The 13,900-nt window shown below is 35.2% G+C and overlaps 2 protein-coding genes across 5 annotated transcripts in view; both read left to right on the top strand.

The window, feature by feature from the left end:
• Window positions 1–13,900, top strand: part of LOC103544439 (ral guanine nucleotide dissociation stimulator-like) — a 90,229-nt gene that overhangs the window by 22,718 nt on the left and 53,611 nt on the right. The gene's annotated exons all lie outside the window — the stretch shown is intronic.
• On the top strand, window positions 5,583–6,521 carry LOC103541631 (olfactory receptor 2L5-like). Its single transcript, XM_008508472.1, has one exon. It carries the CDS (start codon window positions 5,583–5,585, stop codon window positions 6,519–6,521), a length of 939 nt encoding a protein of 312 aa, XP_008506694.1.

The following is a 13,900-nucleotide window of genomic DNA, read 5'->3' as shown; positions in this document are numbered from 1 at the left end:
TCTTTATACACTAAACTAATTGTGATTCTCCAGATCTACACCCTTGTAAACAAGGAAAAATATACATTGCTTAAACATTTAATAAGACTACTAATTCCTAAGTCACTAAAGTAAGATAAAGTGTATATTTTTTGTCCCTTTTAAGTAGAATCTATTGTGGAAACACTTGATGGGGTGTGGACTCTCATGTAGGATTCAATAAAATGATATTGTGGTGAAATACGCTTGTCTAGACCCTAGAGGACGACCCTCTTCTGGGTCATCTGATTCAGAATCTCTGAAAGCCACTTGGCAAGGCTGTAAATTCTAGATAATTGATGGCCACACAGAACAAATATTGTCTATGGACATGCAGATACAAATATGACCAAAAATGTTAAAGAACTAGATAGACTTTATGGATCCAATAGGTTCAAAGTCCTTCTGGGAAACTGATATGATACCTATTTTATAGGATTCCTGACTTACAGGAGAGTAAGGAAGTTCCCTTTGGCGAACTTCAGCACTTTAGACTTTTTCAGGGATCTTGAGAAGAGAGAAAATCTATGTGAAACCTGGTGGAGAGATTTTTTACAGTTAGATGCTTTTAAAAGTCCAGTCTGAGATTTCTTATAAAACTTCCAGCAAGGCCAACTTAAGGCTTCTTGGGTAAATCCACATTTTTGCTGCATCTATGCAAATAATCAGAACAAATGTGACCAGACTTATTTAGTGATCAGAAAGATCTTTGTTTGACATTAATTTTGACCAAAAGCAAGACAGTGTAGAAAAATATCTCTGCTTCAGAGAAGAACTCTGCATTGTCTAGCTTCTAGAGGTCATATCATCAGATCTGCCACTCAATCACTGTATAGTCTTAAACAATTCAATTCAAATCTATAGGAAACAGTTTTTCAGCTTAATAATAATGAGGCTATATTTGAAAAAATCTCTTTCTTCTGTAAATATATGATCACTAAAGTGAGGCATTTTTTTTTTTTTTGGTTTTATTTTCAGCTGAGTAAAAGCATAGGAAAAAAGTATCTATGCAATGAAAATAATGCATGTTGACTTTATGTGATGGAAATTTGCAATTTACTTTGAAACCTGGGCCACAGTTGGAGGATTTTCCTCATCATGATGTAGGAGTAAACTGAATATATGCTAAATATATACATTTTCAACCTTATTTACAGAGGAGTTAATGTAAGTGTTTCTCTGTAATCAAGATCTTCCAGGTAGGGACACTACAGTATTTGAGAAAAGACATGAATTCGAGTTCATTTAGAGGTTCTGAGAATGATGTTTGCATTCTCTACACCATTCACTAGAGTTTGATTGAGCCAGGTAACAAGAATATGAGAGAATATAGTAAGAGAATATGGTAACCACTGCAGAAAAGAAATTAAAAACATAAGAATTTCTTGAAATGAGCAAAATTTAAACACTAAATCAATTTATTTGTGCATAAAGGAACTTCTCATATACCTTCTCAGCCCTCTTTCATGTATAGTGAATTTCCATTTTAATAGCATTCATTTTTTCTCATTTTATTTATTTAGTTTTGAGCAATTTAAAAGATAACTGCTAATTTCAGAATTACTTTAAAATCTTTGAAGGATAACACAGGAAACTTCTTTAAATAAAATGTCAATATGTAAGTATCTATATCTATCCATCTAGCATTTAAAGTACTAACCGGGGAATCAGGGAAAGTCACTTAAAATCTCTGAATCTTTTATCGTTAATTATAAAACATCAGTGGTTATATCAACCTCAAAGGCTAGTTAATTTCATTTAATCCTGACACAAATCTTGACACGTCAGGTTCTACCCAGTGGAGACGGTCAATAAATGTTTACGTCACTATCCTCTCTTCCCGGTACAGACCTTGTCCAGGTTCAAAGCTTGTTTCTCAGTGTCACTAAGAAACCATCTGATTGCTCTTTTCTCCTGCATATGTTGTCATCAATGCTGATGCCAAACCACAAAGTCTTAGTGGAATTTAAAAAAATCAAGACAGGTGAAAATTTTTTATAAATGGTCTGCAAATGAGTTACTTATTGTTATTTCATTGGATAAAAGGGAAAATAATCTAATTTATTTTTACATTAATAAAAATGATCTCTTTACTTTTGACCTTGAAACAGATATTCAATAGCTGACGTTGCTTCCCTTTCAGAGGTAAAGCTTCTTTAAATGACTTCATATGACAGGTTATTAGCACATAAGAACAGGGAAACATAGATAATCAAATGATGCTGCATTGGCAGTCATGTGACATGGCATCAAAGAACAGACATGATTTGCTGTTCATTATTTCTGTTCTGTGTTGCTATATGCTCAAGGTTAAACTGGAATAATATTAACTATCTAATGGAATCTTTGTCATAGTTGGCCCCATATAAAATACAAATGATAGGGGTACTCACAATGTTCATTTCATTGATAATTACAAATACTACATTTTCAATCTTATCAATAATTGAAACTACTAATATAAATTATATCCTATCATATTACTCTAATATGCTGGTGTCGTGTTGAATCCAAATGTCAATTTGTGGAAAGAATTTTCTCCCCTTATTTTTATTTTGCAAGTTGTCAGCAGCCGGACAATAACCGAAAATCAATTGTTCCACATAGGTCCAGTACCCTGCTGTAGGTTTCTTACAATTTATTTGGAGATCATACATATGCAGTCATTTGATTACATGCAAACTATTAACTGTGAAATACTTTTTATATCACTTTAATATGTTATCCAAATAAAGCATGGACACAGCATCAACAACCCACAAGGTAAAATGATAGTCCCGTGATCTACTCCTCCTGAGACCCAAGGTAAATAATTAAAATTGTTTTACAGATTTTCCCTGTAATGCCCTGATATTTTAGACAATATGCTTATCTTCTAAGGCTTGCTTTCTAAACCCCAATTACTAGATCATGATTTGTGACTCATGTCACTGTGACTGGGAAGCGGTCCCGTCCTTACGTCACCACCTTCACCATTTTCCTCTCTTTCCACACTCTTGACATAGTTACATCCCACTTTATGGCTTGATGGCATTGTTCCATTTTCTAGAATTTATTGGTTGAATGTAAAAAAATATACCATTACCATAATCCCAATACTATTTTTTGGTCACTACTGCATATATTTCTTCTAATTGTATTACTATTATTTCTCTCAAGAAAATTTTAGGATCTTATCTTTATAGCTGATATTTAGAATTGTCAAGAAATTGTTTTTAAGAAAACATTGTTTTCAAAAAAGCATTCTTTAATAAATTATTTCTCATTTATTTTTCTGTGTTCTTTGCAAGCTATTTGAATACTGTACTTCCTTTAGGCGAGCTATGAGAAAATGTCTTTGATAATATTTACTCTGTAATTACTATTTCATATGCATTTTTAGGAATGCCATAAATATATGTTGGGTCAACCTATAGTAATTATCAAATTCTTTCTTTTCTGAATATCTGACTTTTGTTTGATTGTTGCTGTTTTCTTTCTGGTCCATTGTCTTCAATTTATCTTTTGAAGCCTTCATTGAATCTGTTATATTAATTATTACCTTTTTAATTTCCAAAAGTCCTTTATTGTTATTTACCACCTTCCTTTATATTACACATAGTGTTTGAACTGAGGTTTTAACAACTTCTCATATTTTTCTGAATATAAATTTTTAATAATATTTTCTTGTACTTTTCCTAATCATGTTTAACTCAGTGTGTGTGTGTGTGTGTGTGTTCCTCTTTCATTTGAGTATTCCTCAAAACTCTGATGATCTTTTGTCTCAGAGCAATATTATGACTGAAATACTACACCCTCTGTTTGGGCACAGCATGCTGAGCTTGCTCTCCGATGGTATTCCCTTTGGCGAAGAACCCCCCACTCATTCCTGTTAAGGACACTCTCAGGATGCCATACCCCCTTCTCCATTTAAGAGACTCACTGTTTCTCAAAATTCCTTCTTCCAAAAGGTCCTGAACTCTTTAATCTCTGATTCTCCCCTCTGCTCTCTTCCTCACTTTCTTTAAGTTATAATATGTTTTCTTACCTTGGTAGTTGAGTTTTATAGCAGAGAGGTGATGAATATATGTGCTTATACTCCCACAATTATCTAGAAATGGAAAGAGTTTTAAATAAATGAGAACAAAATTTAAAAAAGAATGAATAATAAAAGGTGCCATAAAGCAATGGGTAATGTTATGTAAGCATTGAAAAATAGCTGGACTAAATACATATCTTCCTTTGGGAGAACTTGAGCAAAAGCATGGAAACTAAAAGGAAATTGCAGTACAGATCATCTAGATGGGGATTTACTTTGACCAAAGCATTGGGAAATTAAATTAGGAGGCAGAGGAGAATGACTTTACATGAATGATATTTGGCAATAAGGATTCATTGTAGATTTCTGAAAAGAAGAAGGAAATAATTATACTTGACATCTAAAAAGCTTGATTTGGCAAGCTTTTTGAGGAGAACTCAAAAAGGGAATATAGACCTGTAACATGAGCTGATAGGCTACTGCAGTTGCGGAGGTATTAGGGCTTAAATATAAAAGAAAAAAATCATCCCCTAAGGTTCACAAAAATGTATTTACATATAAGTCTATAATTTACGTATTTACATTAATTTTCTATGCATACATTTAAAGTATGAGCTCTGACTTTTGCAACCGAAAATTCGGTCTCTGAACCCGATGCCAGTCCAAATAACAAGAACAGAGTCTTGAGTGGAAGAGGAAAGTTTTTACTATGCCAGGCACAGGGAGCAAAGCAAGGGCTCATGCCTCAAAAATTGCTAGCTCCCTGATGAGGAATGGGTAGGGAGTTTTATTTGGGGTTTTGGGTAGGGGACGGGGCACATGTAGCTTGTGCAGGTCAGTGTTTTCCCACCAGCCTGCTTTTGGCCTTGAGAGGCTGGTTGCAGCGAGGCAGGTGATGGTGAGATAGGAGGATGGCAGGTGGGTGTCCTTCGCTGTTGTCTTGGTCTTCCTGTTTGAGGTGCGTTCCAGTGCCAGGAGCCAAGGAGTTGAGGTCTGGGAAGCCTCCGCTCCTTGATATTCTTGAGACAGCAGCTTTCCTGGCAAACTTAAAGGACACGATTAGCTAAACTTTAGTGTGCCTCCAACTCCAGGCCACCTGGGCTTTTAACAATTTGTAACTCCCATTGAACTGTAAAGCTCATGAAGTCAAAGTTTAAAGAGACAGCTATTTACATATGAGTGGAGCTAGAGCAGCAGGAAAGGGGGTAGTGGGTTTTACCTTTAAATCCATATATTCTGGGTTCAATGTGGGAGAACTGATATCAGGGCTGATGTTAAGAGCCTGTAACACTTTGATAGTATCTGGAATTATGTAGGGAAATAAAATAACTATATCCTAATAAATTCATTAGAGAAATATGTTATTCTTAAAAATTCACAGACTTCTATTAAATACTTTGGCCATAGATGTTTGCTTCACCAAAATTTTTTCATGAGGTAAAAAGTGGGATTTTTTTTTCAGAATAGGCAATTTTGTTCTTCGTTTAAGATCTGTATTCTAATTTAATGTTGCATCTGTCTTTAGGAAAAACTAAATGAGTACTCCATGGAAAATTCCAATCAGACATCTACTGATTTCATCTTATTGGGGTTGTTTCCATCGTCAAGAATTGGCCTGCTCCTCTTCATTCTCACTGTTCTCATTTTCCTAATGGCTCTGTTAGGCAAGCTGTCCATGATCCTCCTCATCCCCCTGGACACCCATCTCCACACACCCATGTATATCCTACTCAGTCAGCTCTCCCTGATGGATCTGAACTACATCTCCACCATTGTCCCCAAAATGGCTTCCAATTTTCTGTTTGGAAACAAGTCTATCTCTTTCATTGGGTGTGGGCTTCAGAGCTTCATCTTCTTGACTTTAGCAGGTGCGGAAGGCTTATTATTGGCCTCTATGGCATATGATTGTTATGTAGCTATCTTCTTTCCTCTCCACTATCCCATCCATATGAGCAAAAGAGTGTGTGCGGCGATGATAATAGGATGTTGGATAATGGGCTCTATCAACTCTTGTGCCCACATTGAATATGTCCTCCATATCCCTTATTGCCATTCCAGGGTCATCAATCATTTTTTCTGTGATGCCCCAGCCATGTTGACTCTGGCCTGTGTAGACACCTGGGTCTATGAGTACACAGATTTTGTGAGCACCACCCTCTTTCTTGTGGTCCCTTTTATTGGCATTGCATGTTCCTATGGCCATGTTCTCCTTGTTGTCTACCGCATGCACTCAGCAGAAGGGAGGAAGAAGGCCTATTCCACCTGCAGCACCCACCTGACTGTGGTGACTTTCTATTATGCTCCCTTTGTTTACACTTATCTATGCCCAAGATCCCTCCGATCTCCAACAGAGGACGAGCTTCTGGCTGTCTTCTACACCATCCTGACCCCACTGCTCAACCCCATCATCTACAGCCTGAGAAACAAGGAGGTGATGGGGGCCATAAGAAGAGTGGTTCAGAGAATCAGCTCTGTGACAAAGTAGATAAACTATGTATGTTAGTCACTGAGATTCAGTTAAACATCAATTCAGCTGTGTCCCATCACAAAGAAAAATAGTATTCCATGCCTAGAGTGAAGGAACTGAAATTAATGTAGACAATTTAAAAACTTGAGATTCCACAAACTAATTGTATATTCTAAGCCAGCATTTATGCTAACATGTGTAAATGAAAATTCAAAATACTTAAACTGATTATACCTTGCAGCGTGCAAGTTTTACAAGAATTTTTGGTCTCCCAATATTAGTAAATTAGCATGAAAGAACAATAGATGGTTAAGATGCTCCTAGTCTAATTGGAAACAAAATATTTTATTTATTTGTATAATAATTTATCCATTTTTCCAGCTTTATTGATGTACAATTGACAAAATTGTATAATTTTAAGGTGTGCAATGTGATGATTTGATATACATATATATTGTGAAATCATCACCAAAATCAAGCAAATTAACATATCTATCATCTTACATAGTTACTTTTTATCGGTGAGAACAGCTAAGACCTACTCTCTTAGCAAATTTCAAGTATATAATACATTATTCTTAACTATAGTCACCCTATTCTAATTTAGAATTCCAAAACTTTTTCATCCTTTATATCTGAAACTTTATCTGCTTGACCAAAATGTCCCCATTTCTCCATCACCCAGCCCCTGTTAAAAACCATTCTACTCTGTGCTTCTAAGAGTTTGACTATTTTTTATTCCATATGTAAGTGAGAATATGATGTGTTGTCTTTCTGTCTGGCTTATATTACTTAGAATAATGTCCTCCAGGTTTATCTATATTGTCATAGTGACAGGATTTATTTCTTTTATAAGGCTGAATAATATTCCATTGCATATGTATTTACCACATTTTCTTTATCTATGCATCCATTGATGCACACTTAGGTTGTTTTCATGTCTTGGCTGTTTGGCTCTTGTGAATAATGCTGCAATCAACATGGGAGTGCAAATACCTCTTTGACATAGTGATTTTATTTTCTTTGGATATATACACAGAAGTGAGATTGTTGGACCCTATGGCAATTCTATTTCTAATTTTTGGAGGAAGCTTCCATACTGTTTTCCACAGTGGAGGTGCCAATTTTAAGTAGATTTTTTTCATCACAAGGAAGTGAATAATAATGTCATAATAATGTGGAAAAATATAATAGTTGCTAGCTGATGAAAGATTTACCTCATCTCACTTAACTACATGACTCTCAAACTCGGAGAAATTTGAAAAATGTTATCAAGAACAAAATATTTAAAAAAGACAAGAGAGAATTGCTGCTTAACATCAGTGCCAAATACATATTAAGCATTTCACATATTGTAGGGGACACAAAGACACATTTCACACAAAATGGTGGGCCAGTATGACAATTGCAAGCTAACACGAACCTTTCGTTCTTTCATTGCAATAAACCAATCAATAAATTGTAAAATTTTCTCAATGTTTTCTACTTAAACATTTTTAAGACCTCTCATCCTCAATGCCTATAATCACTTTCTTACTTCAGATCCTTATCCTTTCTTTTTTTTTCTTTAAAGATTGGCCCTGAGTTAACATCTATTGCCAATCTTCCTCTTCTTTTTTCTTCTGCCCAAAGGCCCCAATACATACTTGTATACTCTAGTTGTAGGTCATTCTAGTTCTGCTTTGTGGGATGCCATCTCAATATGGCCTGATGAATGGTGCTAGGTCCACACCCAGGATCCGAGCCTGTGAAACCCTGGGCCGCCAAAGTGGAGCATGTAATATTAACCACTGGCCACGGCACCAGGCCCCTCCTCTCTTAACTACAGTATTTTCTTGCAAAATTTTCTGATTGAATTAAAATTATATTTGGAATCTATTATCTGTTAAAGTTTTTAACTGGAAAGAGAGAAATAAATTCCATCTAATTTAAACTGGTAATATAATACTAAAAATGACTGAAAGACATAGAATCTCTAGAAATGGAGGTCAATCATGTATGAAGGTTCTGTGAACATGAGAAATTTTCAATATGAGCCTGGGAATGAGTCCCTTGATGATACCACTGTGGCTCCATTCTGAGTGCCATGTATAGTCTCAGAACCATATGATGGGCTCCTCTAGAAACTTCATGAATTTATTTCTGTTTCATCCATGTTCCCCTGGAGATTGTGCACTTGCCCTGGTTCTTTGAACAACTCACTTCTAAGTTAAAACCTGCAAATAGAGAATCTAATCCATAGTTTAGATATGTCTTGGCCATATCTGTAAGATGGGCAGGGAAATGAGCATTTGGGTTCTATCATAGATAATTAAATGTTTGCTCTCTAAGACATGTCAGAAAGAGTTCAAATAAAAAATAATGATAAATGAAAAAGAGGAAGATTGGCAACAGATGTTAGCTCAGGGCAACTCTTCCTCATCAAAGAAAATAATAATAATGATAAATAGACTCTAGACTTTATGCTTAACCAGGAGTCCTGTGGCTCTTCACTTATCTGCTTACATTGGCTAATATGAGTGAGATGTAGGAATATGTGAAAAGTTTGTTTTAGGTACATTGTCTGGAGAAATATAAATGAGAGATGGAAAAAGTAGATATTATCTGGCTTTCCTTCCCCGATTAGGCCACAAAGACTTCCCAGGACCCTCTTTGGATAGACACAGTGAAAGGAAGCAGAGAGAGACTGAGGTGCCTATCGTGAAATTTGTAAAATTAGCGTACCAGCACTGGTGCCTCTAGGGCCTGCTCATCTAATGTGACCCAGAGCTGTGTAGAAAGGTCATCTCTACAATTCATTAGTGAGGATAATGTACTCAGAACAATGCAGAGTTTCTCACTCTCTTTGGCATCTCAAAGGTCCTGTATCTTTCAGATTTTCTGGAATGATGCCTTCCTGGGCAGGATCACAAAAGTCATCCTCATTTATTATCACAAGATAAGAGAATCTGGAGATGATTGTGTTACTATGACTGTAGAGATAGAAACGTTTCTTTCTATCTCTCTTTAAATCCAGACTGGCTTGAAGTTGCTCTTGGAGTTATCTAAGTAAAATACATATTAATGATGTTACTTTTCTTAGTATCGTAAGCAATTATCTCCTGTAGCTGGTTCATCCTTACATCTGCAGGATCAACAGCACAATTCCCTGTCTAAAACTTTATTTTCTCTTCAGGATAAATTGAAAGCAATTCTCTGAAAAAGTTGTGAAAAGTCACAAGTGTATCAGGAATACAGTTGGCTGTATCTTCAATATATAATCCACCATCTTCATGCAAAAATCTCTGACTGGATGATTCCTATCTCTCACTGTTCTCAAAGTGTGAGGTCAGGCATCATTTACATGAGGAATTTGTATCTTTATTCTCTGTTCTCATAGATGTCAATATTCCTACTAATGAAATATGTCATCACTGTATTATAATAATCTTTTTTACTAAAAATTCATGGACCATTAACTGTACATTTTTTCTCTTTAAAAACTATTTTTGAAATATGATATACAAACACTTGATAAATATTCAAAAATTGAAACCACTGCAACTGGCACCTCGATTGAGGAGTAGATGTGACCAGTACCTCACAAGCCACCCCTGTGCTCTCTTTCATTCTCTAACACTTCAAAATTATCCTGTTTTAAACTTCTGATAATAAAGATTAATTTTATCATTTAAATTTTTTATTTGTAGATCATGTGTCCTTTTGTATCTGGCTTCTTTTCCTTCACATGATGTCTGTTAAATTCATTCCGGTTATTTGTACATTTTTAGAGTATGAATTCACATTGCTATTGAATACTCCATTTGGTAACTATCCTCTGCTTTTTTACCCATTTTTGTTAGTGAGCATATGTGAGTATTGTAGGGCTTATCTATTAAAACGATTGCTGCTATGAATATTTTTGAACATGTCTTTTGTAGATGATACGGAGAAATTTCTGTTGGAGATTATCCAGGACTCTAGATCATCAGAAATGCTTATTATTATCTTTTCCCCCCAACTTTATTGAGGTTTAGTTGATAGATAAACATTGTATATATTTAGGATGTAGAACATGATGATTTGATGTATGTATGGACCATTAACTGTTAACCATCAGTGGCTTGCTATTTTCTTCTTCATGTGCCCAGATCATGCTTATTGAGTATTTGTTCCACTTTCAAAATACAAAGCATGTCTTAGTTATTCATAGCCCATTACATTTTCACAGATTATTAGAATTAGATTACACAATTTTCACCAAAAAATTTTGGATTTTGACATTAACTACATACAATTTCTATGAAAATTTGTGGAAAAATAAAATCTTTTCCATATTGACTCGATTTATTAACAAAACATATCTCATCACATATATGTCAATTTATAAAGGCTAGAAACACATCCATATCCTATGCAAATGTATTTATGAAAATATTTTTCACCTGAATCTTGCATTTTTGGGACACAGAATGGGACTTCTTTTTCAAAATAAGTAAATGTGATTATTCATTTAAAAGCCATATGACATTATAAATAATTCAACTGAACTGAACACAGAAATTTAAGAACAATGTTTAAAAAGCTCAGAATTTTATGTAAGTTCTCTACTCTTCTTTCTCCTCTTAGAATAAGCCAAATCTCATGGCCCCACACCATGCTTGGTTTTATGGTGTCCTCTGGGGGAGTATCCAGCACTCAGCCCCCACTTTCCATTGCACTCTTGGGGAGTGTAGGGGTCTTTCAGAATCACTTCAACACCTGGGTTTGCTAGGGCATGGTAGGGGTGTCAGGGACTCACTGAGTACTTCTCTCACTGAACACAAAGCCATCTTGACCAGACCACACATGATTATTGTGCCAGGAAGATGGTGGAATAGAAGGTTTTAGCCTGCCTCCTTTCACAGAAACATAAATATAAACAAACATCCATGCACAAACATACTTTCATGAGAGATCTGGATTCCAGATGAGAGAAGTGAAGCACAGAAAAGGAAAAAAAAAAAAAAACACATTGAAGAGGGTAAGAAGGATGGTTCACTCTATCTGAGCCACCCCTCACTTAATATTGTGCAGCACAGGAAAGAAAGAGATTTATTCTCCTCTAGAGCTCACACATGGGGTAAAAAGAGTCAAGCAAGCATTCAATTTAATTGTGGACCCAGGCATCAAGCCCACTCACCCATGAACCCCGTGAGCAGACCCACCCATGTCACCTGCCTGTCAGCCTTCCCAAAATCTCTGAGTGGGCTGATGGGTAAAATGCTTTCCCTTTCAAACCCAGTCTATAAACACTGGAGAAAGTGACTACTTCAAATACACAAACACCAAGGTTTTTGCAAAAATACAAGCCTACAATGTTCACAAAGGGTCAAAGAAATATCACACTAACAAAGAAACAAAATAAAGCACAAGCAACTGGCCCTAAAAAAATGGGTATCTAAAAACTGCCTGACAAATAATTCAGAATATTTATCCTAAAGAAGCTTAGTGAGGTAAAAGAGAACATATACAGGCACGTAAAAAAAATCAGAAAAACAATATTTGAAGAAAATGAGAAGTTCAACAAAGAGTTCAAAACTTTAAAAAAAAAAGAAAAAAGAACCACACAGAAATTCTAGAAATGAAGAACCCAATGACCAAACTGAAAAAAATCAATAGAGAGTCTGAACAGCAGATTTGATCAAGCAAAATAAAGAATCATTGAGCTAAAAACAGATTATTTGAAATTATTAGGTCAAGGGGACAAAAATTAAATAGAATGAAAAAAGAGCAAAAAAAACCTATGAGACCTATGGAATTCCATAAACAAAGCAATACATGCATTATGGGAATGCCAGAAGGAGCAGAGAAAGAGACGGGCAGAAAGTTCATTCAAAAAAATAACAGAAAACTTCCCAAATCAGGGTAGGAAAATGAACCAGATCCATGAAGACCAAAGAACTCAAAATAGATTGAACATAAAGAAGTCTTCACCAGGAAATATTTTAATCAAAAATTCAAATATTTTAAAAATATTTTTTAAAAATTTACACTGGACAAACATAACGCCTTATGAAAGTGCAATTATTTCAATTACTGGAGATTATAAAAAATACAAGAACATTTAAGGTATTACCTACAATAAAATTACATTGTTAATTATTTCCTAAATATTATTGCACCAAAGTGAGTAATATCATTATTTTAATTATGTAGTTTAATAACTGAAAATTATTTTATAGTTTAATGGATTTTTCCAGCAGAAGGAAAACAATTTGAAAATATATAATACCTGAAATAAATTAAAGATAACTACTATATGTGTGATTTTAAAGAATTTCTGTTTGTATTTTTATTAAACTAACCACATTCTATTTAATTTATTAAATTTTCTGGCCAATATAATAATAAGAAATTGGGGGCTGGCCCAGTGGCACAGAGGTTAAGTTTGCATGTTCTGCTTCAGTGGCCTGAGGTTCACCAGTTTGGATCCTGGGTGCAGACATGGCACCGCTTGTCAAGCCATGCTGTGGTAGGCGTTCCACATGTAAAGTAGAGGAAGATGGGCATGGATGTTAGCTCAGGGCCAGTCTTCCTAAGCAAAAAAGAGGAGGACTGGCAGCAGATGTTAGCTCAGGGCTAATCTTCCTCAAAAGAAAAAAAGTAATACTAAGAAATAAATTAATATATGCAGACATGTAATTACTGTCCAGTTACTAAACAATACTGTATAAAATATATTACTATAAAACTTTTGAGGCAGAATAATATTGGAATAATCCAAATAAATAGACATTTCTTTCCCCACTAAATTGACACAAGACATCTGTGAAAACATCTAAAGAAATTATCAGAACTCCTCCCCAACCTTGGCTTACGGCCCTCTGGGGTTATGAGTGACTTAATCCACATTGTGCAAGTCTCAGTGGACATTCCAAGTGAATACAAAAAAAAACAAGCATTAGACTAATTATCCAGGTAAAGAAGCCCTATTTGTTGAGATTTGCTTTTATATACATTCACATATGTTCACATACATTTGTGAAAAATGAAAAAGGGAACAAAGAAGATGAGTCCCTGCTCTTTTGGATCAAGAATTCTAATGGCAAGAATGGAGTACAATGAATTAAATGTGTGTGTGACATAAAGAAAGTTGTTCATTTAAAGAGAGAATTGTCGTGATGTGGGCAGGATTTGTATTGAATGGTCCGGGGAGGTCTTTGCATGTCAGAGCAGGCAGCGTGCTGATTGGTTTTGTCAATAAAGAGATAAAAGTCCACAACCCAAGAATAACAAAGAAAAGATGCCACATAAGAAAAGGGAGCAAAAGGCTAAGCTCATCCCCTATTGGACCATATAATAACTAATTGGCCAAATAATCATGCATCAAGGAACAGGAAAAACATGTCTTCTGATGCTAGGTACTAAAAATGCCC

This window comes from Equus przewalskii, chromosome 25 (genome assembly GCF_037783145.1).
Source record: "Equus przewalskii isolate Varuska chromosome 25, EquPr2, whole genome shotgun sequence".
NCBI classification, from domain to species: domain Eukaryota; kingdom Metazoa; phylum Chordata; class Mammalia; order Perissodactyla; family Equidae; genus Equus; species Equus przewalskii.
Note: the sequence above shows the minus strand (reverse complement) of the source record. Positions and strands in the feature narration are given on the sequence as shown.